Source organism: Anomalospiza imberbis, chromosome Z (assembly GCF_031753505.1).
Source record: "Anomalospiza imberbis isolate Cuckoo-Finch-1a 21T00152 chromosome Z, ASM3175350v1, whole genome shotgun sequence".
In the NCBI taxonomy this organism is placed as follows: Eukaryota; Metazoa; Chordata; class Aves; order Passeriformes; family Viduidae; genus Anomalospiza; species Anomalospiza imberbis.
Window position 1 is genome coordinate 46,579,621 of NC_089721.1, and position 25,953 is coordinate 46,605,573.

The 25,953-nt window shown below is 35.8% G+C and overlaps 1 protein-coding gene across 23 annotated transcripts in view; it reads left to right on the top strand.

The window, feature by feature from the left end:
• Positions 1 to 19,886, top strand: part of MEF2C (myocyte enhancer factor 2C) — a 128,985-nt gene extending 109,099 nt beyond the window's left edge. For 10 of the 23 annotated variants that reach the window (XM_068176634.1, XM_068176637.1, XM_068176640.1 and 7 more), the window contains 6 exons: positions 1,365 to 1,457; positions 6,740 to 6,912; positions 8,161 to 8,184; positions 9,111 to 9,240; positions 10,170 to 10,305; positions 17,218 to 19,886. In XM_068176634.1, coding sequence (XP_068032735.1) covers positions 1,365 to 1,457; positions 6,740 to 6,912; positions 8,161 to 8,184; positions 9,111 to 9,240; positions 10,170 to 10,305; positions 17,218 to 17,539 — 878 coding nt within the window. In that variant the 3' untranslated portion in view covers positions 17,540 to 19,886. The remainder of the gene's footprint in view (positions 1 to 1,364; positions 1,458 to 6,739; positions 6,913 to 8,160; positions 8,185 to 9,110; positions 9,241 to 10,169; positions 10,306 to 17,217) is intronic. The other 13 variants (XM_068176644.1, XM_068176653.1, XM_068176642.1 and 10 more) reach the window with 7 other exon arrangements.
• The last annotated feature ends 6,067 nt before the right edge of the window (positions 19,887 to 25,953 follow it).

Consider the following 25,953-nt stretch of genomic DNA (forward strand, 5'->3'; position numbering starts at 1 on the left):
CAGAGCCATGCCAGTAAGTTGGAGATTTAAACAAGATTTTTTGGAAAAGCTGTGATGCAAGCTAAGTTTCAGACAACCACCTCATCGCTAATAGGTGAGGCACTGACGTCTCTTATTAGACTACACAGTGTGGAAGACTAGTGCATTCCTAATGCAGAGCATGGACTTAACATTTGCAAATGTCAAGTGAGAATGAGGAGGGAGCGCTATGCAAGGTCAGGGACATTGCACTGTGCTATCTCCTCATGGCAGTAGATACAACATCAGTGGTAGGGGCAGGAGACCTGTTTTACCATGGTAAGAGCCATGACTCTCTGATCCCTGAGGTCTGGACCTTAGAAAACTGTGACACAAAGAATATGTTCCTGTTGCTCATAATGCAATGCCCATGTGTTTAAACTACAGACATGTAGTATTTATAAAACACAAAACTGAAGATCACTGTATAATTAAGTGATTTTTCTCAATAGTTTCAACTTAGTCACTGTTTTGATTAGCTGAAGCTTCAACCAAAACAAGATAATGTGAAATATATGGGTTCTGAAAAGAGCATAACTATTGATAAATGTGTTAGAACAAAATTGTGGAAATGGAAATAAATTTATCAATACAATCAGAAGTACAGGTATCAGAAAGACAGTGTTTCTGCATGAAAGCTGTGTGATCTGAGATGCCTGATATGAGATGCCATTAAATAATTATGAAAGCAGATAATAAGTATAATGCCTGTGATTGGGCATTATATTATAAGCATGCTGGCAATAGTAATTGTAGTAATTGTAGTGCAAGACTGAAAAAACACAAACAGGACCTTAATTTGGATCATCTATCACTCTGTTTCTTTGCTGAGTTAAAAAAAAATAAAAAATGAAAAGAAAAGGAAAAAGGGAATAAGCATGATCATCCTTGAAGAAGAAAGCACATTCCCCCTTCTCTAAGTGCATAACTTACCATAGGCCCTCATTGTCTATGATATACACCCCTATTTCTAAGGGTTGCAAGGAGGGAGTCCACGTGCTGAAATATCTGCCTGCCACTTGGGAAGACTAATTGCAATGAGAATTGTTTTGAAGGGTTTCTCAGAGTTTCTTATGTGGGTAGCCACAGGCTAATTCAAATAGTCAGGTGGCAGCTTTACTTTTTTATTTTTTTTTAAGGTGTGAACTCCTAAAGTAGGAGAATACTTACTAGAAGTACTAATTTAGAAACATTTAAATACAGCTCTTATTATAGCAATAAAACATAACCACAATGTTGGTGATCAGGTTAGCTTGCCATGCACTTGACTCAACAGTGAAGTGTTTGCATGAGGTGTGATGCACAGGTCAGTTTTCTGTTCTCATTGTCTTTCATCTTGCACGCAGGACAACTGCAGTGCCATGAAAGTCCTTTTTATCCCTTTAAACTTAAAGAGCAAGATCACATTGACAGTTATAGGACCTGCATGGCAAGACTGGGTGAGTTAAAGAGAGATGGCTTAGACATCTGTTGATGCTGAAATCTCTACCATATATTTATATCATTTCTAAGTGGTTAGTTTTAAAACTCACAAAGATTAATTGAGATAGTTTTCTTCTCATTCTCCTCCCATTCTTCCAAAAGTCTGTATGTTCTCTGAACTGTCATCCTGTTTCAGCCCTCCCAAAAAAGTAGCTGATACTTTCACAGGATGTTTGACAATTCTTCCATACATACAAAGTCATTAAGTTTTTTTAATATCACATCTGTATGAGTTGGCTCCCCATAATTCAGTTAAAAAGGTCCATTAGTTGAGTGTAGTGGGAATGGGCAGCTATTTAAAAGTGAAGATTTCTTTTTTTCTGGATGAGGATAGCAGTAGATTGGTTTTCTTCTCCCATTTGCAGTTAGTAATAGTTGTCTGCTGTGAAATGTGACAAACATATAACATATGAGTAAGAATTTTCCTTTACCTTTTTTTAAAATTATTTTTAGGTGAACAACAGTACAGCTTCCTAGTATTAGTTCTTTGTTGTTGGTATCTTTTTATTTTGGGTAATAAACCATAGACTGTTTCAGTGTGTATGCAAAAAAAAAAAATCAACAAAGCAAAACAAAGTAAGAGCGAAAAGGAAACTTTTCATTACCTTTTCATTATTATTAAGAACAATTACCATTCCTTCAGAAAATAGGAAAATAAACTGAGAAAACAGTGCAAAACTGAATGCAAATTTGGCAAAATTTTTATTGATTCTTTTATATGTATGAATATATTTTTGAAGTAGAGATAATTTGCAGAATAGTTTGCTCTCGTGTTTATATATTTTAATTCTGTACTTATAATTCTTTTTGAGAGGCTTGGTGATCCATCAAAATGTCATATATATGACATCTGCATTTAGTATAACTAAATAAGAAGTAGAAATACTCCATGAAATCTAATGTATATATGCATCTCGAAAGAAATATTAAAGTTTTCACAAGTAAAAGCATACACTTATTGGAATAATGAAATGAGCATTAGTATTTATTAAAATTCATTCCATATTTGAAGGTTCATTTTGTGTTAAAATTAATCTCAGGTTCCTAAGGCTCTTGTAAATTCTCAACCCATATTGTCACTGAAGAGCACTAGAATAAACAAATGAGAGATCAAATAAAGGACATACAAATTGAAGATCTTGTTCTTCCTTCTTCCACTTTAGTTCTTCAGACTACCATAGAGGTTTTTTCATTCAGTATATTTCTGTATCTTTGAAATCACAAAAAATAAAAAGAAGGAACAAGTAGGAACATGACAGTTTCAAACATTCAAGAAATCAAATTGCTAAAATTTTCCAAATTTTCATGACTTAAAGACTGTGAATTATTAAAATGATGTTCAAGAATGTTGAGAGATAAGGAAAAAAGTTACTCTTTTCTCATTTGTGTTACCTTAACATGTGGAAATTTTCCTGGCTTAAATGCTCAGTATAGATTTATTGTCCTAACTCTGAGAATATTAAGAATTGCAGCCACTTTGCAACCCCTGTAGCACCAATGACCAAAACTCCTTTAAAGGTGCAGGTGTTACTAATAGGGGATGAAAGGAGAGAAGTAAACTTTGCTCTCTGTTCTGTCCTGATTTAGCTTGTGCCCTTCTGGTATCCTTAAAATCTTAAAATTTAAGACTAAGATGCTTAAGACAGTATTACATTAATTTGTAGCACAGTAAAAAGTGTAGTTTTTCATTATTAAATTGATTTTTTAAATAATTATTCTTGATTGGATAACTATCAGTGCACAAATATAACTTTTCCAAGTTTTTTGAAAGGTGAAATTACAGGGATTAATCATGCAGCTTGTACATGGATGGAATTCATTCTACAGTCAATGGCCTTGTGCGTAAATGCAAAATGTGAGAGTATGTCCAAGAGGAGTGGTCTGTGCTCAAAAAGCATTTGTCTTTAGATTCTGCCATTAGTCCAAAGTCTGGCACTGCATTTCATGACACGTGCTGCTCCACTAGCTTGTCTAGAAACAAGCTCTTTTCTGCATAAAATTTTTTTACTCTTACAAGTCAGTGTAACAAACAATAGGAGGAAATTTGTTTTCCTGAAAACTTGTTGAATTAAAAATGCTGTAAATTTACAAATTTTGACATACACCCTTTAAAATTTGTGCAGTCACTTTCTATTTTCATTGTTTTCATTATGCCTTACAGAATCTATTTGTAATGTTTAAAAATGTTCTATTCCATAAAACAGTATGGCTTTTAACCAAACAAAAATGTAAAGCCAACTTGCTCTAAAATCCATCTGGTTTTCATTTTCTTATGATCTATAATCAGGAAATCCATTCATATATGACATATAATTTTTGTGCTTTCAGGTGTATATTAGAATGAGGTGTTTTGCATATGGTCACATCTAAATTGATAATTGTCCAGGCAGAGTGTAATTTTAAAGTATAGCATGAAGGAAGATTTAATTTGTGCATTAGAAGTCTTATGCATTTGTTTGGCTTCTGAATGTAAATGAAGCCATTCTTTTTGGTGGATTTATCTGAAAATGGAACAGCTGCCTTAGAGCAGGCCACAGCCCTCTTGAATTAAAAGGGTACAGTTTAAAGAGCTGGCTTACATGCAGACTCTTCTTAACTTTAAACCACATGCATGCATTCATCACTGATTTCCAAATGATGGGTTTCTGTATTATTGGTTTAAGGTCCACAGTCTTACATTCCTGAATCCTCACTATACCAAAAGAATAAGTTTGGTGACTGGAAATAGCAACTGTTATGATATGGCTTCAAAATGCTAGCAGGCATAATATGCCATGAACAGCAGAAATCTGCTGGCAGAGAAATTATTGCAGTAGTTCTTAAAACGAATTTGATGTTTTTAAAATATAAATGTAATCACTGTTCAAACTGTTGTACATCAGTAAAAGTCAGATGAATGTTTCTGAAGAATAAAGCTATCTACAGAAGCACTCTTTCCCCTAAGCACTATAACTTAATAGTATATAATATTAAGTAAATCTTATGTAGGAAATGGGAGTTCTTTCTTGTAAGGTGATTTATTCTCCAAAAATCACAATTAGAAACGTATAGAGTACAGTGGAATCCATTTTGCCATATATCTTATGTCCTATATTGTAGAACTGAAAAAAACTCAATACTGCTTCAAACAGTTTCATTGCCACTCTCTGAGCAAATCCTTGTCATATGACATATTTTTACAGACAGTTTTACATCCTGCTGGTAAAATACCTCCTATATGAAACTGACACCAGAAAAACCCTACTTTTGCTTCAGTTCCTTCTATTGATCACTTCATGCCTTGATTTTCAGTATTCAGTTTGTAAAAGGTGAACTTTTTTAGAATGCAGCATGGTTTCTGGTAGAAAATACTACTGTGTATTCAAAATGCCCCTTGTAATTTCACCACCAGTAGTAAAACAGCATTAATTAGAGCATAATAGATAGCTCATCTATGTTGATGATAATTGTTCATTTTGAGAAAAAAAGCCTAGTGGTATAAAATGAAAAACATTTGAAAGCACTCTTCTGAATTTGCTTGGTAAGTCTAAAATACATTTAAGAACTCATTTTATTTTCTGAACTGTATGATATTGTTAAGGAAATAAACAAGAATATTAACTATGAAAAATATTTTGGTGCAAAATCTCCAAAGTCAATTTAATACAGACTATTAGAAGTGATCTGAGTGCTCTTAAATATTCATCATATTGCAAGGGCTGGGAGATCATGATAACAGAAATTATGAAAAAAACAATCCAAGCCAGAGCAGTTACTGAAGGTACCTGATAAGTACAGAGTTCAAGCAGTTTTTGATAATTTTCCTGTGCCATAATACTAGTGTTTAGCGTTCAGAGTCCTCCAAAGCTTGAAGTGGTGCTTTTATATTTAATAGCCTTTGAAAAATTTTATTTCCATGGATTTTCTGATTTGGTAAGTACAAGTGGCTGATGCACTTGAGGATTAAAAACTTGAAAATCTTAGGCTCAGACACAATTCATTATCCTAACCAGAGGAGCAAACTGTTGTCATGTACTGTCATTTTTATGCCTGCCTCGTAGACATTATCAAATTTAGTTCCATAATCCATTTATGTTCTTCAGGGCTATAAACACAATTTCACACTGTGGGGTGTGGGGGGAGATATTGTGGTCTTCATTGACTTTGGGAAAACAGAGGAAATTTGGAGTTCCAGGGTTTCTGACCCAGAGGGCTTTGCCACACTGACTAGTTTATCTTCTCAGACAAATTCTAGGCTGTGTGTTGCAGCCTGTGAACAAAAGCTGAGCTCAGAAAAGAAAGTCATCCATAGCATTTGTTTCTTTGATATTTACCCAAGGTAAAAGTTTTCTCTTTCCGTATTAATTTTCGTGCTACTCCCTCTCTATGATTGGGCACTTTCTTATCTCTCTTGAGATTGTGTAGACAGAATTTCAAGGTTACACTAAAAAGTCATACTTTTCCCTAGAATTTATGTAGGTAAGAGGTGAAATCAGGTGAATGAAATAGTGGAATGGTAGGTCATTAACCTTATGGACACATAGTTGTCAATGCAATGAGGTGAGAGAATACCCTTTTCTAAAAAAGATTACTTTTGCTTGTCAAATTGTTCCTGGGGCCTGCAGAAGAGAGAAGATGAAAGATATTATGGTATTTTCCAATAAGGTTATGACCTTGCTCCCATTAATTTTTGTGTTCTAGTTCCAACAAGTGTAGTGAAAATGAGCCGAAAGAATTTATGAATCCTTCTGGTGCTCTGCCCACCTTTTGTGGAAATCATAGCCTTGCTATACTCATCCTTTGTTTAAAAGCAGGAAAAAAAAATCATGACTGACAAAGGGCTGAGTCAGAAAAGGCAGAATCTTCTGTAGATGTCAAGAAAATATTAAATAGCTTTGACAGTTTTTATGCCCTTAAATTATCTGACTTTTATGATTTTTGTAGGGCAAATGTCAGATGTTGGCTGTTACAAGGTCATGGTTTATTGTGCTATATACCACAGCGCTGTAAACAAAATTATATCATCGAGTTAACTTCAGGACATCACAGAGATGTTAGCAGCCATGAGAGAAAGCATTTGAAGACCAGTTGTTCCAAATATAGCACATGTTTTATTTTCCTAATAAAGATAGATGACACAGATATCTACCATGAGTTTTTGTTTTCACAGTTTTAGAAGGGCTTAAAAGATATAGTGGGCTTCATCAAACTTCTCTCTCTCTCCTTTTTTTTTTTTTTCCTTTTTTTTCTACCTTAACAGGAAATGGATATGGAAACCCCCGCAACTCACCAGGTTTGCTGGTCTCACCTGGCAACTTAAACAAGAATATGCAAGCAAAATCTCCACCTCCAATGAATTTGGGAATGAACAACCGTAAACCAGACCTCCGTGTGCTTATTCCACCTGGGAACAAGAGTACCATGCCATCAGTGGTAATGCATTTTCAAAGTTCTTCTTTTTATGTACTTCAGATAAGAGTTATTTAGGAATTTCAAGGCCAGCTCAGGAAACTAAATTCTTGATTGTTTGGGTTTTCTAACTAGGGCTTGACATCAAGCTGAGGATGTAGGCTGAGCCTCTTTGATTGTTTCTGGGGTTTTTTTTAAGTCTTATTTGCTTCCTACCTTTTGTCTGTTGAATTGCAAAGTAGGAACTGTGTCTTAACTGTGCACAGGCTAACCTTCTGCAGTCTCTCTCCCAGTAGCTGAAAGACTCTTTCCTGAAGTTGTTTAAAAGGCTAAATTTAACCCTGAGCATTTCTAACCTATTATGTTTTTCTTAAATATTTAGCCACACAGACTCTTAGCAGATGGCATATTAACAGTTATAAATTAATTTGAGCCCTATCACTGTGAGCTCCAAATTTTGTAATGATAAGAGGTAATAAATAGACAGAGCAAGAGAAAAAGGAGTATGAAATTTCTGTATCTCCGGTCAGGACTAGTGAAATTTAGGCAATATACTATGCTAGAAGGCTGAGATGGGTTGGTATTGTGTCCATGCCTTGCACTTTCTTTTCAAAAGTTTGTGTTTCCAAGTAAAGCTGTTTTAAGTGATTTAACATTAAAAGTGAACTTAATTTTAAAAGAGAGTAATTCAAGTGATGCAGTTTTCTATTTTATAACAAACATTATTAAAACAACTTCTAAGTTGACTTCTTCAGCTTGATGCAAAATAAATTAATCATCAAACTAAAACTGCCCATAAATGTGATGCTACCTCCTAAGTCAAAAAGTGACAAATAGTCCTACAGGGCAATACTCAAAGTTGATCAAGGCAGTGACAATCTGTCTGCATCAAATTATTTATTCAAGGCAGTGACAATCTGTCTGCATCAAATTATTTATTCCAAGCCCCTTAAAAATTATATTTTCCAATAGAGTCTGTGAGTGGTCAGGTACAGCAAGGCAATCTGCAAACAATGAGACTCTGGAAGGCAAATGCATTCTTGGAGAAAGTCTTGTGCTGAAAAATGGATAGGTTGTTCCTACAATTGAGTCAACCATTCCATTAGAAGGAGGACAAATAAGAGACCTATGAGGTGCATTTTTTCCAAGATATTCTCAGAAGGTGTTTAATTTGCTGCCCCTATGATACGAAAATATTCCCTAACCTAAAACCTGCATCCTGGTAAATATTTATATTTACTAATTTTTAATACTACTTTCCTATGCAATCAGTCTGAGGATGTTGATCTGCTTCTGGTAAGTGGTAACGATGTTCATCTTTATAATGAATCTTTAAAAAACAGTTATTTTTATGATGTAGGTAAAATGTTGGTTGCAATAAAATGGAAAATAACTACATTGCGAACAAAAAGGTCATTGCAATTTTTTAAATGTAGCAATAGAAGGCCAGATGCCTTGTTGCACATATTCAAATTAAGCATGTTATAATTAAGCTTTCTTTTTGGTGGTGCATAGAGAGCATGTAAACTTATGTTGTTGAAGATAGCGCAGCCTTATGACAGCCACCTTTTTTGGTGGCTCTCTAGCCCTTTTTTCCTGCCACTCACATAATTAGAGTTCTCTAGTGTAATTCTTACATTGCAACACCTAGTGCCCTGGAGTTAAAGATAAGTGTGTAACTGCTGTGCAATCTAACAGCCTTGAAGGGTTTTCTTATTGCACAAAAATGAATTAGTTAGGGCTCCATCCCCTGCTAGAGTTCAGTGTTCAGCAGTCTAGGGGTGCACCTCACTTTCAAAACCTAGCAGAGCTGGGTTTTTCTTTCGCCTTTTTGTTTTGCTTTGTTATGCTTTTTGGGTTTCATTGTTTTTTGTGGTAGTTTTTTTTTCCTATATAAGTGAAAAGGAAAACAGTGGGAATAGAGCTCATATATTTTATTAGTTTTTCACATGATCTGTTCTTGTACCCACAATAAAAGCAGTCTTACTAGTTCAGTTACCTAGGAGATACTGCTGTAATGGGTTACTATGGTGACAACTGGTCTCTTGAAAGCTTGTAAATGGTAGGGTTGGCAGAGTTCATCAAAGCCACATGTTAAATGATTAATTTCTAGAAATTTGTAATAGCCTGTATCTCTCATGAACAAAACATTCCCCGAAAGCAAATAAACTCAACTGACTTAAAACTGGTCAATAATATGTGTATTTTACTTACTTTAAAAGAATCAAAGGATAAATAACTCCCAGTCTGCTCAGTCATTGGCTACTCCAGTGGTTTCCGTAGCAACTCCTACTCTACCAGGGCAAGGGATGGGAGGCTACCCATCAGCCATCTCAACAACATATGGTACTGGTAAGTATGGGTGCAGGATGCAAAGGATGGGGAAGGGAGCAAGGTGCTGCTAAGCGTCTATCTCAGTATTAATAAATTAGTTAATGTTCTTTGTGAGAAACTGAAAAATTCATAGCTGTTATTGCCTTGCAATACATTTGCTTATTCTGTATCTGTCACTAACTTCAGATGTATCTATTTCAAAGTTAGCTGATTTGCTTGAAGTAAAACTGATTTGGTAGCTTTATTTCATTGGCTTTAATTAAAAAAAAAAAATTAAAAAAAATAAAAATTAAAAAAAAAAAAAAAACAAAAAAAAAAAAAAAAAAAAAAAACAACCTTAAAACAGTTAACAGTCCTTAGTCTTCCTTGGATATAATTTCATGCAGTTGAGTGCACCATGCTAAAGCTGTGATGGTAGTGGGAATAAGCAGCTTCACTATCTCCAACCAGAGTTAAGTAATTCTGTTGGCTATCACAGTTTCCTACCGGGGAGGGTGCAGAAATGAAGCCTCAAGGTTTCTTTACAGTTCCTGTTGTGTATTGCTGCTGTACAGAGTGCACACAGTTGCATAGATCCAGCATGTTTTGAGAACACATATATTGTTCAGAAGCAGGCTGCCTGCTGGCTTCTGCAAGGAGGACTGTAACCAAAATGTTACATTTTTCAAGTCTTTCTGACAGTCCTTTTTTAGTTATGGATGCTTTAGATCTGCCAGATCCAGTAAAACCCTGCTAGCTTACAAAATAATTACTAGTGCAGTATTTGCTCCCAAGTTAATGAGTTGAGGGAAGAGGAAGATTTACTTTTTCTGCTGCAACTTAATGTGATTGGTGTAATTAAAATTAAAATGCTTACAAAATGAAATGAAAATTACTATGCTTGTTGTTGTTTAATTGCTTCCTCTTTAATTCTCTCTTATTTATTGTCTTTCTGTTTTCAAATCTAGAATATTCTCTGAGTAGTGCAGATATATCATCTCTCTCTGGTTTTAATACAGCCAGTGCTCTTCATCTTGGTTCTGTGACTGGCTGGCAACAGCAACACCTGCATAACATGCCACCATCTGCCCTCAGTCAATTGGGGTAAGAAGTGCTTTCTTTATTTTACTGTCCTACAGTGACTTCAACCTCCCCAGTAATTCCAAATGTAAAATATGTCAAAATAACATACCAGAACATATCTATTGTATGTAAAAACTAGATTTTGCAAAACTGGAACAATGTAATCCATGGAAAGTCTGCTAGGGAGACACAATGAAATATTCTGTGTTCATGGCATTTTCTTAGTGGTGTATTGTGTATGTTTTAGTTTTTATTTCTTTAGATAGGAATTTATTTCACTATTAAAACCAAACACCTATATTGTACTGAAGCCATATTTATTATTTATGCTTCTAATTTCCAGTTACTGTTGCACACTTACAGTAAACTATAAATTTTTTTTAGATATTTTAATAAAGTAAGATTACATAATTAATTGACCTGAGATTAAGCCCTAACCTTATATAATAATCACATACTCTCTTCTGCTCTACTGTGAAATTCAAGTTTCATTTATTTGGAGTTGATTTTTATAAGAAAATAGCATTATTAAGCCAAAGAACTGTAGGCTTACAAAACTCATTGTGATGTGCCTGTGCTGAGTACAGGTATTCCTGCCCCCTAGTGGCTAATTTTACAATATTTATTCAAGTTTCAGAGAAATACAGTGCTCAATCATCTCAGGATCTTTAGAAGTGTGAAAATTGACACAGGGAAATCACTTGAACAAGCAACCTCTTGGCTCATTTAAGTGAACAGTTGTATGATTTTCAAATATTTTGATATCTACAATTTCTATTGAGACCGTAGGCATGTACGAGTGTAGTATAATAGCCTAATGTATGGTGTCATGGTTTGACACTGGTGCAATGACAGCGCCCCCATGAAAAGGCACCTTCCTAAATAATTGCTGTGAGATGCGATCAAGAACAGAGCAGAACAGGCCCAAGCTTAATAACAAAGAGGAAAACTTTATTAAACTACTACTACTATAAAACACAGACACTAAATCCCGGATGAAGACCTTCCAAAACACTCCTCCTCCTCCCACCTAATTTCCAAACAAACCCACAGTGAGACACCACCCAGGATCCCTGATCAAGTTGCCACCCTTCAGATAATCAATACTCAGTCCCTCAAAGGAGAGAGAAGTCTCTCTTGTGCCACAGACTCCCCAGGAAACACAACTGCCACCCTTGTGTCTCCATGGCGACTGCCCAAAGAACATCTGCCAGTGTGAAACTCTTCTTTCCACGTCACAGTGCTCTCACCACCGTTCATGGACAGACTGCTCATAGGGCTCCTTTAAGGATGCTTTGCCAAGGACCCAAGAAAAACAACAGTTCAGTTTCTCGTCTCAGGACTACAGACCCCCCCATTTCCCCCTGGGGCCGAGGGTCCAAGAATAGAGATCTTCTTCCCTTCTTCTTCTCTGAAGACAGAGGGCATCACCACACCTTCTTCAGCTTTCCGCTGTTCTCTCCACTCCTCTGTTGGTAATCACTGAAACAGGTCTCTTGGCCCACCACCACATCCCCCTAAATGCAGTCTCTGTTGCAGGAGAATTTGGTTCAGTCTATGGCTAACAAGAAAAGTCCAGCCACAAGCCACTCCAGCATCTCCTCCCACTCAAAAATGTCCTCTTCCAACATCTCAGATCCCAGACTGTCTCTCTTCTACTTCAAATCAAGGAGGAGTAATATTTTACAAAGCCTTCATTTCTCAGAAAAGGGTTAAAAGTTCAGACTCCCTGGACAGCCGAAATCTCTGCCCAGAAGCCAATTCCCAAGGCCAAGGCTGGGCGTCTTCCCCCCCCTCCTTCTCCTCTGCTGGCACCTGTGTGCCGTCTGGACTCTCTGTCTCTTGCTTCTTGTGGGGGGGGATGACAAAGGCATCTCCGCTTCTTTCCACCCTTCCGTCCACAGGAGATGGCTCAGTTCCAGTCCTTCTACCCCTCGCTCACCTCAACCAGGCCACATGGCTTCCTCTCCCCCACCCAGCCCGTGGTTGGGCAGGGGAGGTCTGCACTGCACTCTGACCGGAACAAAAGAGAGAGAACTCCTGGGAGTTCCTGCTTTTAACCCCCTGTGTTTTCAGAGGCGTATCCATACCTTCAGTGGTCACTCCAGGTGCCAATATCCAAACCTGACCACTGATTTGTTTGACCCAACTTCCTGAAAAAAATTCACTTCCATGTCAAACCACAACATATGGTTAGACAAGTTGGAATTTTGAAAAGTTTAGCTATAAAAATAGAAGCTGAAAACAGCAGGAGTGTGTTTATGAGGAAAAATTTTAATTCATATACATTTGAAAGGAAAACCTATTTTCAGAAAGAGGTCTTCCACATATGTACTTTTTTTTGAGATTGTTGCCATAGTGTGGAACAATTTAATACTGTAAACATGACTTAAACTTCAAAATTCTCCTTCTACTTTATCTGACCAATTTTTGTAACTTATTTTAATGTCTTTACCATGTTGATAATTTGGGTTTTTAAGGAGAGCTATACAAATGTTTCAAAGGAAGCAAATTTTTATACCTCATTTCTGTATAAATAAGTATATATAGATACAAATGTCATAAAAACATACAACTGAAATACTTGTGCTAGAAAAAAATAGTCTTAATATCTTCTACTTTTCTATGTGAGTTTGCACTATTTCTGGGTCAGCATTTAGACTTACTGTACAACTAAAATCATAAATTCTCAAATAAATTGAAAGCTCACATGTTAAGTATCACTGTATAAACAATTGGTACCATACCAAGGAATGTAATAAGGCTATTTGGTTAGGAAAAAAAAAAGTGTAAATTAACTCCTAAACTAATTACATGCCTTTTCAGATACATCACACATCGTGATCTGTTTCTGATTTGTATCACAGAATGTCAAAGTGTAATGTCTGTGGCTGTGGAATACATTCTGAGTTGCTACTCTTATTATTATTACTCTTTCAGTGATTTGTAAGTGAATTCAGCTATGAAAGCTGCTTCACAGACAGTTCTGGAGAAGTCTTCTATCACTGCAGAAAATCATACTCACTGAGTTCTACATGCAAGAGCATGTTTTAACTTTTGAATTACTTGAAAATTTTGAAATTCTGTAGAACATATTAGAATTTGCAAAAACATTTTTAAAATTAAATAAATTTACAGTCATCTTCACGTACTTGAGAAAGCACATCCTGAAAGGCTTTGACAACATAAATCTCAGTGCTTAGTGGGGTCATACACTGAAAATGTTTGGCAGTGAGGTGCTTGTTGTTAACAGTAGGCTATAAAAACCAGTGAGAAAACAGTTAATGGAAGAGACATTTCAAGTCTCCTCCAGGTTTTGTTTTTTACCAAAGTCTAAAGGTGAAAATCAGTTCTGCTTCCTCAATGCATGACACAAATGTGATTAGTAGTAGAATAAGATAGGCTTAGATGTATTATCTTGCTCCAGATAGGTCCTCAGCAATTTCAGTAGCACTGTCCGAATCATCTTGGAGGTAATCAAAGATCTCTGCAACCAAGCTCTTAGTTCTTCAAGTTGACTGTGCAATTAGGAGCCAATAGACCACTTTTTCACATTAGAATAATCTACATGGTCAATATTCATGTCCTCACTCATCACTTACTCAGACCTGCACTTCTACCTGTGCATGCTGACCTTCAATACCATTTGGAGAATCAGAGAGAAGGAGATGCACACAGAGTTGTCCTTATCCCAAGCTCTTGGCACTGTCTTGCTCCCCCACTTCTCATACAGCAGAGCTGTGTAGATGTTCCATGTGGACACCAGATAGGAAGCAGCATTTCTTCATGTGGCCATCATAATCTGAATAAAAATCAAATTTTAACTACATTGGCCTCAAGAGAGACTGATGTGCCAAGTTAAGATATTAATTTTCTTTATTGTCCCCATAAAATGAAATATTTTCATACAATATGTGAAAAAAGGTGATGTTGCCTGCATAAGTGATCTGCCCAGCACCTATTCAGTGCATGTAATTGTACACAAGCCTTTGAATCATTTTCTTTAGTTTCTCAGTAGGTTTTCCATATCCAAAACCCATTTGCTTACCAGGGAATTTAGTGAAGGTTTAGTAGGCCATGCTTGGGCCCAATTAATGTAATTATATGAAAAAACAGTATAAAGTATGTATTAATACATTTAAGTGCAAACAGCTGTTTCTACACCTAGACATACCTAAACAGGAAATGAAATCATTTTGCAGCAGACCAAATTCTCATTTCTTATTGTGCACCTTGCATTCTAAATAAAGGTCAATCCTTTGTTTAGAATATAGATTTAAAGATTGCACCTAAGTACCTATTATTTCACCATTCGCATGTATGTGTAACAGTATGTTTCCCATGCAGATTTAGCTTAGATGAACTTTTCATAAAAATGTTTCAGAAAATGTTAATGAAATATTGCAAATTATAATCAAATAAAAATATATTAAATTTTAGAAATACCTTCAGCAGCAAAAGGCTGTATTTAGAAAGAAACAAAGGTGAATCCCAATATGTGCTACAATTTATTTATATTGTTTTAATATTTTTATAAATCTCATAAATTCAGTCTTGACCTGCCAAAATGATTTATTATCCTTTTATAAATGTACCAAAAAAAATGTGGTTCAAAATTCTAATCAACCTGAAGCATTTATAAAACTGCCGCTAATTTTTATGTGGTTATTATGTAATACCGCTGTTGCATCACAAGGAATCTGTAGAAAAGTCTGTAGAGATGCATTTTTATACTCACTTCTGAGGCACTATTAAAAAGGTAATATTCCAGTACAGCAATACCTGCTGTGTATCATTGAAATTCAGTTTATCCCTCTAGATTTGTTCCTTTGGATACTGTCACACAGTAGAATGCCAGTATGTTCTGTGCAAACAAATTTAACTGAATATAGTTATTTTTGTCTATTTGTATATTTTTTAATTATCCTGAGCTTTGCAAAGTGCCATATCACTTGCTCAAATCAAACACTTCTAAATCAATTCTCTAGGGTCAACCATCCTTTATTATAGAACTCTCAGTTTTAGCTATAAGCTTGGCATGTAAAATCATATGTAATCTTATCATACTAAGCTGACAAATTGTTTACTCAGGTGAAGTCCTAGAATCTACTAAGCAACACAAAAATAAAATCACTGGAAATGAAAAGAAAAAAAAAAAAAAAAAAAAGACAGAAATGTATATTTGGTTCTCTTTGGACTGTTTTTAACACCTTTTCAGGAATAGTGGAATATTTCACTAAGTTGGAATGGCAAAGTCTTATATTTACTGTTTCTTATATGTCTTAATTTAATATTTACAGAAACGATACTAAGAAATATCCCCTTTGAAAAAAGGTTACATTTTTTACTATGAAGGCTATTACTTATGAACTCTGTAAATTAGGAAAGGGCTCATCGCAGATTTGACAAATTTTTCTGTATAGGAATGAAGGATTGATGAAAAAATTGAAGGTAGAACATGCTGTTTTGTTTTCTAACAAGATCCATCCATTTTTAAACACTGCAGGAATTCCTGATAAAATCAGATTATATTATTCAATATTGAAGCCATATAGTTTTATTTTAAATGTGTCAGAAGAAAAAAAAATCATCAAAGTAGTAGAAAATGTTGTTTAAATAATACTCAGCTCTCAGATGATGACACCCTAGGGAAAGTAGAGTTATTTCAGTAAATTAAAAGTCTACACTAAACTTACCTGTGTCTTCTACATTCTTAGAAATCCCTTCCAAATCCCAATCTTACACCTTCTTGCATTAAAAATGCCTGCATATCCCTTTAGGTTTAAAATCATGTGAAGTCTAATGTTGCCCCTACTGCCTTCCTACCTCTGTATAAATAAATACTTATGAATAGAAACCTTGAAATTCTATTTATTGGGTAAGACACTAACTTCAGCTTAGCAAATGGTCCCTGAAGTGGAACATAATGCAAACTGCATGTTGAATATTCTGTTTTAATTATGAAAAGTCAGGCTTTGCCAGGAGGTGGTGCTTTTCTACAAGATGGTGTGCAGTTGAAAATAATCTCATTTCTCCCATAAAGTGTGTTCTCAGTATTCACGCTCCTCCTTGCCTGTTTCATCTTTCTCTGCCATTACCTGCCCAAAAAAATGCACAAAAAAGGGAGGGAAAAAAAAGAAAATAAAAATTTTAGAATACTTACGTAGCTTACCATTGAATAAGTTTCAGAATAGCAGTCTGTCTGCCAGTAGCATCCTTCGAGCTTGGCTTTCCTATGGGCAAACAATGTAGTTCTCTGTCATCTTCTACTATTCCTCAGGTCCCCTTTTGTAGTTTATACAAATGCATTCTGGATTTAATCATAGATTTATCGATTTAAACCCTAAAATCATATCTAAATCCTTGCCTGCTTGTGCTATTTTGTTGATGTCAATGTTAAGGACCAGTAATTTCAACTCTGTTCTGAAAAACATAAAAATTACCAGACCAGATTTTTTTTTGCTTCTGTTTTGCATCTGAAGTCACATGTCAAAACAAACCACAATAAAAATAGTTGTGTGCATTCAAATTAATCGGATTAAACCCAGCAGAAAGTCCATGCTTCCCATCTCAGCTGATGCATAGACACACACAAGTATTTGTTATACAGAAACCTGAAGGTGGTTCCAACAATGCAAAGGCTCACCTTCCCAAATTTGTGATGACACTTAATCTTAAAATAAGTAGAGAGAGAGACACTGAAAGCAAGACCTCTCTCCAAACTGAGGGCTTGTCCTCCTAAAGCTGACCACATCTGTTGTGGTGCTATCATCTCCCAGAATTCATGAATTCTGCTCAGACAACTGTTCCCATGATCTCTGCATGTGCTGGTCCTGTGCAAGCCTTTATACTGGTGTTTTGTGTGAGTGTTTGTGAGTATCTGGGGGCTCCATGCCTCCTCCACCTGTAACTGAGTTTCCTTTCCTCCTACAGAGCTTGCACTAGCACTCATTTATCTCAGAGTACAAATCTCTCCCTGCCTTCTACTCAAAGCCTCAACATCAAGTCAGAACCTGTTTCTCCTCCTAGAGACCGCACCACCACACCATCGAGATACCAACAGCACACGCGCCATGAGGCGGGGAGATCTCCTGTTGACAGTTTGAGCAGCTGTAGCAGTTCCTACGATGGAAGTGACCGAGAAGATCACCGGAACGAATTCCACTCCCCCATTGGACTCACCAGACCTTCGCCGGACGAAAGGGAAAGCCCCTCTGTCAAGCGCATGCGGCTCTCTGAAGGATGGGCAACATGATAACATTATTACCTACTAGTTGGGATTTTTTTTTCTTGCAGTGTGTGTGTGCTATACCTTAATGGGGTGGGGGGAGGGGAAGGGTTCATATGCATTATATGTGCCGTGTGTGAAAAAAAAGTCAGGTACTCTGTTTTGTAAAAGTACTTTTAACTTGCCTCAGTGATGCAGTATAAGGATAAACAGAAATGCTGAGATAAGCTTAGCATTTGAGTTGTACAGCAGAACACTTGTACAAAATAGATTTTAAGGCTAACTTCTTTTCACTGTTGTGCTCCCTTGCAAAATGTATGTTACAATAGATAGTGTCATGTTGCAGGTTCAACGTTATTTACAATGTAAATAGACAAAATGAAAACATTTGCCAGAAATGGCAGATCTTTACTGAGAGAGAAAGCAGCTGTTATACAACATATAGAAAATGTACAGATGTTTTGACAGATCCAGCAGTTGGGTGGCCATGAATTGATGCTAGAAAGAGTCTGAGTCACCTAACATACTGAAAATGCTCACAAACATGCAGGCATTTTGTTAGAGTATGGCACTCAGTTAAAAAGGATCAAACCATTTCAAGAGGACCATACTTATAGAAATATTGAGTTTGAGGGCTGATATATTTAATTTCAAAAATTCTGGGTCTTCATCACTTATTAAATAAAAAATATAAAAATATGTACATTACATTTTGCTTATTTTCATAATAAAAAGTAAGACAGAGTTTGCAAAGCATTTGTGGCTTTTGTAGTTTCCTTAAGCCAAAACTTGTTCTTTTTTCCTTGATAGCTTTGCTAATCTTTTAAGCAGTCCTGAAGAAACAAACAAAAAGGACTTTTTGTATAGAAAGCACTACCCTAAGACTTGAGGAACTCCATGCTTTGCTAATCAAGATAACTGTTTTGTCTTTGCAGAAGTTTTGTTTTTGAAATGTGTATTTCTAATTATATAAGATATTAAGATTCTTTAAAAAAAAATCTGTGAAATTAACATGCTTGTGTATAGCTTTCTAATATATATAATAATTATGGTAATAGTTTTTGTTCTCTTGATAGTGGGGAATTATATTTGTGCAGTTGCACATTAACTATTTTCTTTCGGTTTTCTTTTAGTATACATTTTACAGATCAAAGTCTGCTGCTGAAAGACTGATCTGTAAAGAATTAGACTTTACCCATAGTGTAACAAATCATTTTACTGCAGCATTTTACAATCAGTTGGGTGAACTGCCATCCACTGTATATACTGATTAGTTATTTCATGCTCTTTTGTGCATTGTAACAAGTTAAGGGCCCTTCCATTACATAACGTCCTGCGTATCTTGTAGTTTTCCATGGGTTAAATGACAAAGTGGCGTAACTTAGCCCTTTCTCATTAATGAAGCTGGTATTCTGCCTGTCTGAATTGAATGTGCAGCTCTAACGGCTGTAAGCTACGTGAGTGCAGGTAAATATGTACAGAAGCAGCAGGGGGAGGCAAAGGGAGGGATCAGCACAAAAGTGCCTGTTGTATAGATTCCTCCCCTCTCACAGACATAAAAATCTTAAAGAGATTATCAGTTAAAGTGTGGTTCAAAATCAGTTGATTTTACAGGCAATATTAGCCATTTGGTCCTTGGTTCTCATGGCCCTCTACAGTCATATCATCTCACTGTGGGCACATTGTTGAGCAGTGCTCCCTGTGTGTTTACACCAGAGTAGGACTTGCTTCAATACATGGCATCCACATTTTCTCCAGCCTCATATTGTTCCTTTGACTAAGATAGCTTGACCAGAGGGAATGTGCCATTTTCTTCAAATCCTCTTTGTCCCTCTTGTCTGTTAGAAAAAAATGGTATATTCAAGTGTTTCAGTTTAATCTTTCTGTTGGAGGGAAAAAGTGTTTAAGCAAAATGTTAGTGCCATAGTAAAAGTGTAATATTTCTCCTTTTTTCAAGAGTCCTTCTAGGTCTCAACTACATCCATTGACATTATGATGAAAAATATAGCTGCAACAGCGAAATGTCAACACAAAGTACTTTGAAGTGAAATCTGCACACTTTTTCTACCTATACATGCAGTTGCTGTGCACTGCTAAATGATGGAGTGTACCTCTCTGTAGTAGAGAATGATGATCAGACTACATTGTGCATTAGGACATAGGCTCTTCACTTACCATGACTTTACAGAAGCCTGCCTTACAGGCATTTTCAGCCGTGCAGGGGCTAATACATAATCTAGAAAGTCTTTAAGCAGAATACTGTGCTACTTATGCATCCATCTTACCTCGTGTAGCAAACTGCAGGGTAAACAAAGATACGCATATTTAAAAAAAACCCAAAAAATAAATTTAAAAAATCAAAACAAAACAAAAACATAAAATGAGGCCCATAATTAATTTTAAAACACAAAATCCTTGTGTCTTAAACCACTTTCTTCACCCTCAGATTAATCTGTACTCATATTCTTTTTTGGGAATTTTAAACTTTAGTGTGTCAAAAATATGCAAATTTATCACAAATATACCTTGTCATTTCAAGAAAAAATACAATTTTATTGGTGTAGTAGTAGAAACTTCTCAGTGGGGAAGGGGATTTGGTCTATTGATATATTCAAAATAGCCATATTAATAGTTTACCTTGCGATTTGCCTCAGCAACACATGAAAAAAATGAAAGATACCATTTAATGAAGATGCAGTGTATAATATTACTGCAAGTAACTAAGCAGAAAGTAGCATGAAAAGTATTGCCTGGGCAATTTATATTAACTCTGACAGTGGTTTTTTGTATAAACACAAGTAGAACAGAATCACATGAAAATAAATGCCAGTCCGCCCTCTTGTTCCTGCTGCAGAAGGCAACTAACTTATACTGGCAAAATTGTGGGGGATAATGCATATTTGCAAACTGATCTAATGATAAGAAGCACAACTTTGATTGTGAAGTCACTTTCTGTAAACTATAACTGTCTATCTTTCTTGTTCTTTTATCTGTATCTTACCATTTATTGTATTTGCAAAAGCTAATTTGGGTTTATTGTGTGATTCCTTTGTATTTAAGGAGTTTGGGGCAGAGCCCTGAAAGAGTATTACATTTGCTTTACCTTAACCCATGCTATATGATGTTTTAGGCAACATTCTTAATTGTAAGTTCAAACACCTAAAGTGGCATTCTAGACACCTGCTGTTGTTATAGATAAGCTAGTCTCTATTAAAAGGTGGTGTCAGTTAGTGTTTAATTGCTAGTGACAATTATATTATATACTCTATCTGCACAACATATATATTGTATGCATTGAGCCATTCACAGTAAAGCTTTTTTCATTTCAGTGTCTCTCAAAAATTGTGGTTTATAAGAAAATGGCTTATATTTTGTCCCAGTAGAGGAATTTAGCAATTTTTAATGACTAGTGTACAAATTAACTGTTGTCCTCAGATCTTTTTCAGGTAAAGCTAGGATAAGAATTGAACTCACAGGCTGTTTTCAAGGACATCAACCCTTTTGTATTGTATTTGCAATCCTATATACCCACTTTTATCTGTAGTCTAACAGCTGTTTTGTTCTCCTTCTTCCTTCACCTTGAAGGTAAATGCTTTGTAATTTTTAAAAGCCACTTGAAACCTCAATAAAGGCTGTTGCCTAAACATGGCATACTTCATCTGTTCCTGTTTGTGCCATCTGCTGTGATGTCATCAGTTATATGGCATTAATTTCCTGCCACTACAGGTCTCTTGAAGGACTGATGGAACATTAGTGTCTGTTAGAATGCTTCAGACTGTAGATGTAATAAAAGGCTTTTGTTAATATATTTTAACCAAAGATGTGGAGCAATCCAAGCTTTGAGCCACAGACTTTCTGCATCAAAAGTATCCATTTGATTATTTTCATAGTCACATGTTGCATTTCTACCTTCCCTTCTCATACCTCAGACTGATCCATACTTCTGTTTGATTCAAAAAAAAGGTCATTTAAGAAAGTCATTTTTTAAAAAATTAAAAATTAAAAATGCAGTGCTAAAGTCTTTTGTGTATTTAATATCAGACCTGGGTTACCACAGGCATTACTTGGATTGCTTCAGATGGTTTGTTGTATCCTTTTTCCTTATTTCTTCTCTTTCATGGGGATTTGCTTCCATAAAATAATGGTGATAACAAAATAGCTTGTAAATGGGAGCATACAAGCATTTGCAACAAATATTAAAGTAGAGGCTCACAGCGGCATAAGCTGGACTTTGTCGCCACTAGATGACAAGATGTTATAACTAAGTTAAACCGCATCTGTGTATCTCAAGGGACTTAATTCAGCTGTCTGTAGTGAACAAAAATGGGAAAATTTCAAAAGATTCTCCTGCTGGAAATAAGGTATAATTTGTATTTTGCAGACAAATCAGTAAAGTTACTGGCTTTCTTATTGATATGGTGTCTGTTGTGCATTTTTTTATTAATTTAAATAGTGTTCAGTTTTCACTGTTTCACAATGTAACACGTGAAAGAACCAGCACGTTAGCTACCAGCAGGTGTCTCAAGGTCCCTTACCAATTATTTGTGCTTGCTTTGAAAGCTAAGCAATATTTACTGGCACACATCACCCCACCAAGTCAGGGAAATCCTATGACTGCTCTGGAGTCAGTGTCATTTAGAGTGAGGCCATCTGAATCTGTCCATAGGCAGAGGAGCTAGGTGAAATAATGCCTGGCTTTCAGGTACATAGTTAATTGACAGGGAATCTAAACTCCCATACACACGTATATATATAAATTCCCATATACACGTCCTGTGAATTCTACCCATGGGGACAACCATGCAAAAACCCTCCAAAAAATGCATGTTCTATGTGAAAATGATATATTATTGGAACTAGACTCTGTCAATACTCTCTAACAAAACTGCATAAAGACTGTGTCAGAATGAATCTATTCACCTTTCTATACTTTTTTCTCAGAATGTTTGTTTGCTTGTTCTTTTGTTTGTTTGTTGGGAGTTACAGGGGGCTTTCCAACTAATATTTATAGTTTCAGAGTTTGAGAATAAAAGAATCACTTTATTTCAAAAAGATGCGTTTTTACGCCAGAAGTAATCAAGCTATTAAGACGTTAAGGTGTTTGGTGAATGTTAGAATTTCAAAAATTACTTTACAAACCCTAGTTTCTAAATAGGTTTATGAAAGAAAAGAGCTGTGCTGCGCTGTTCCTTTTCACTACAATTTCTTTTAAGAGAAATATTGTTAGTATTGCAGTGTTGGACACAGCCTTGCAATGAGATGCTAAAACTAAGATTAAGTGTCATTGATTTTATTACAGAATATATTTTGTACAAGTAAATAGTTTTTTTCATCATTGGCCAGGATGAACAAAATATTTCTGAAAATGCAGTTGTCTTAGAAGATTTATCTGGGAGTCTTCCATCTTGCAGTCATCTATGTGATTAAGACTGATAGTACTATATCTGCATTGGAAAAGAAATTACTTAGAAAATAGAGTCTATTATATACCTTGTTCTGTTATTTGCTTCTCTGGAAAAAAATAAGCATAAACATCCTGATTACTACTTTTCTTTAAATTCTATGTTCTCTATTTATAAACAATTTTTAAAATTATGTTGAAATGGGAGGGGGGGGTTAACAATTCTTTGCATAATCTTTTTCACTTTAGGTTCACATATGTCATCCTAAAAAGCAATTGTGAAGTATACAGTCTGAAATTATAACTAAGTCACATACCTTTTCCATCTAGAGTGTTTGCTTTCCCTGAAAATTGCTTTCTTTTATTTCTTTTAGAAAATCAACATAACATCTTTGTAGAACTGGGAAACTATGCTGAGACGGTGGATGCATATGTCACATTAAGGACAGCAAGCCAGCAACGTGGCTCATTCATACCTTACCCTTTCTCAAAAGCAATGTCTATATTTCCAGAGGTAAAATACAAGAGTGAGAGAATCCAAGGAAAAGCAAGGAGGAATGATTTTAAAACAATCAGATCTTTAAGTCTACAAGCAGCAAAAATATCTTGTTCCTCTCTATTGAAGATATAGCCTATTCCTCCTTATTTCACTGGAAATTCACCAATGCAGGAAGGTTACCTGCTCCATCTAAACTGTTACATGGAACTCCAATTTTCTGGAGTCTTGATTTTGGGACATTTAGAATTCTTAGTCATAGGGCTACATTTTTTTTTTTTATTCATGCGTTGTACTTAATGTTTTACACTAAGTATTCAGAGTACCTGCAATAGGTAAATACTGCATTTTCTGCAGTCCATCCAGACACATCCAAAGTAACTCTGTTGTGAGCAGATATTTTGGTTAACAGTAATCTTTCTACTGCTGGAATTTCTTCCTCCTCTTCCAGCAGATATTGCAGAATGCTTTGGTTCCATTCTGGATGCCCTTGATTGCTAAAGACACTTGAAGGCTAGCATGAGAATACTTGTGTGAATGCCGAATTTCAACTGAGTTCATTACTTCTGAAAGGTGAAAAATGTGCTGTTCTAATTGTCCTTTCTATCCTCTTCTTTGTGTTTCTGTCTATGGTTTCTTCATAGTCTGCTCAAAGTTTTCAGCTTCAAGTATCTGTCTGTATTTACCTGGACAATGATCCATAAGTTCTTTTAGGTTACAAAATGTTGCCTCCTTCTGGGAGCAGGGGTTGATCACCATTAGCTGTGCAGGTTTTACTTCTCTGACCAAAGACGTAAAGTAATGTAATAGAAGACTTAACTGTGCAGGAAAACTTAGAAGTGATAAAACTTAAAGGTAGTGTGTTTGCATAACAAACATAATTGATGTAAATTATGATTTTGTTTTTACAGCACATTGCATACCTAATTATTTTCTGCAGAGTCACTAAGAATCGGGTTTTCAGTCTCACAGTGAAAATGCAGCATCCTGTGAGGCCCAAGTCACTTTTTTGCAACGTTTTACACTATGGTAGCATTTTTTTTAGGGAAGTGAAATTTAGAAAATATCATTATGACATCCTTTACAGTTGCATTTTTACAGTTGGAAACCTTCATCTAATACATATTACTCTGCCTATTCTGAATATAGAACAAGATGGGCAGGAGACAAATTTTCTTGTAAGGAGAAACTATATAAAATATTAATTTTCTACTTGGAAAATACATGAATGAGAGAGTATATTCTTATGTGTGAATAATATGGACGTAGCAGATCTGCAGGAAAATACTGTGTGCTCTCTCTCTGAAACACTGGAAGCAGAGGATATATACAAAGAAACTATGAGACAGCACATTCACAAGGGCATGTGATGAGCATGTTATATGTAATTAAGTAGTGGGATTTTTGGCCATAAAGGATTGTGGAAGAAAACATCCTGGGTAAGTTCATAATGGTTTAAATAAATTAAAAGGGCATAGGTGCATTTCTCTTGTTAAGTATGATGATACACTTACAGTATCCAGCTCGAGTAAAGGAAGATTTTCTATGGCTTATTTTTGGAAAATGAGAAGCATTCTAGGGAACAATTCATGTATGCATTTAATTTTGTATGCACTTCCTCCTGAAAATCCCCTAAAGACTACTGTCAGGGAAAAGATAATGAGCTAAGTGAACTTTTGTTCTGATATAGCAGTTCTTGTGTTTAGACATCACATAATAAAACAATCCTAATTTTCCCTGCAAACCCTTTTTTTCAGATTAAGCATGTTGATTTTACAGTGCTGGAAATTAATACAGTACAAATTAAGCATTCAGTACACATAATCAGCAAAGAGCTAAATCTGTCACTTAGCATGGCTTTGCTTTTGGAGGAATTCTGGGGAATAAAGGAGAAGGAGGTGCAGGCAACTCAAGAAGAATACAAGGTGTCATTAGGTCAGGTAGAGAGAAAATTAGAAAGGAAAAAGTTCCATTAGAATTCAATCTGGTCAATCACTGGTGTGAAAGATATTTTAAAAATATTTTTATAATACATCAACAACTAAAGGAAAGACAAAGAAAATCTCCATGCTTTATTGAACACGGAGGGGGACCATGTCAGCAAGGACAACATAAAGGCTGAGGTTCTTAATGCCTTCTTTGCCTCCAACTTTAACAGTAAGAGTTATTCTTAGGGAAAACAGGCCCTTGACAGGGAGAGAATAGACAGGAAGCAGAATAGTCCCCCTGCAATCCAAGAGAAAGTAGTTAGTGCCTTGCTGAGCAATTTTGACATTCATAAATCTATGGGATCAGATAGGTTTCATCCAAGGGTACAGAGGGAGCTGGTAGAAAAGCCTTGCCAAGACACACTCCATCATTTATCATCTGTCCTGGTTAACTGGGGAGGATCCAGAAGACTGCAGGTTGGCCAGTGTGATGTGCATCTCCAAGAAGGGCTAGAAAGATCTGAGGAGCTGCCAGCCTGTTAGCCTTACCTCTGTGTCCAACAGGGTTATGGAGCAGACAACCTCAATGCAATCACTTGGCACCTGCAGGACAGCC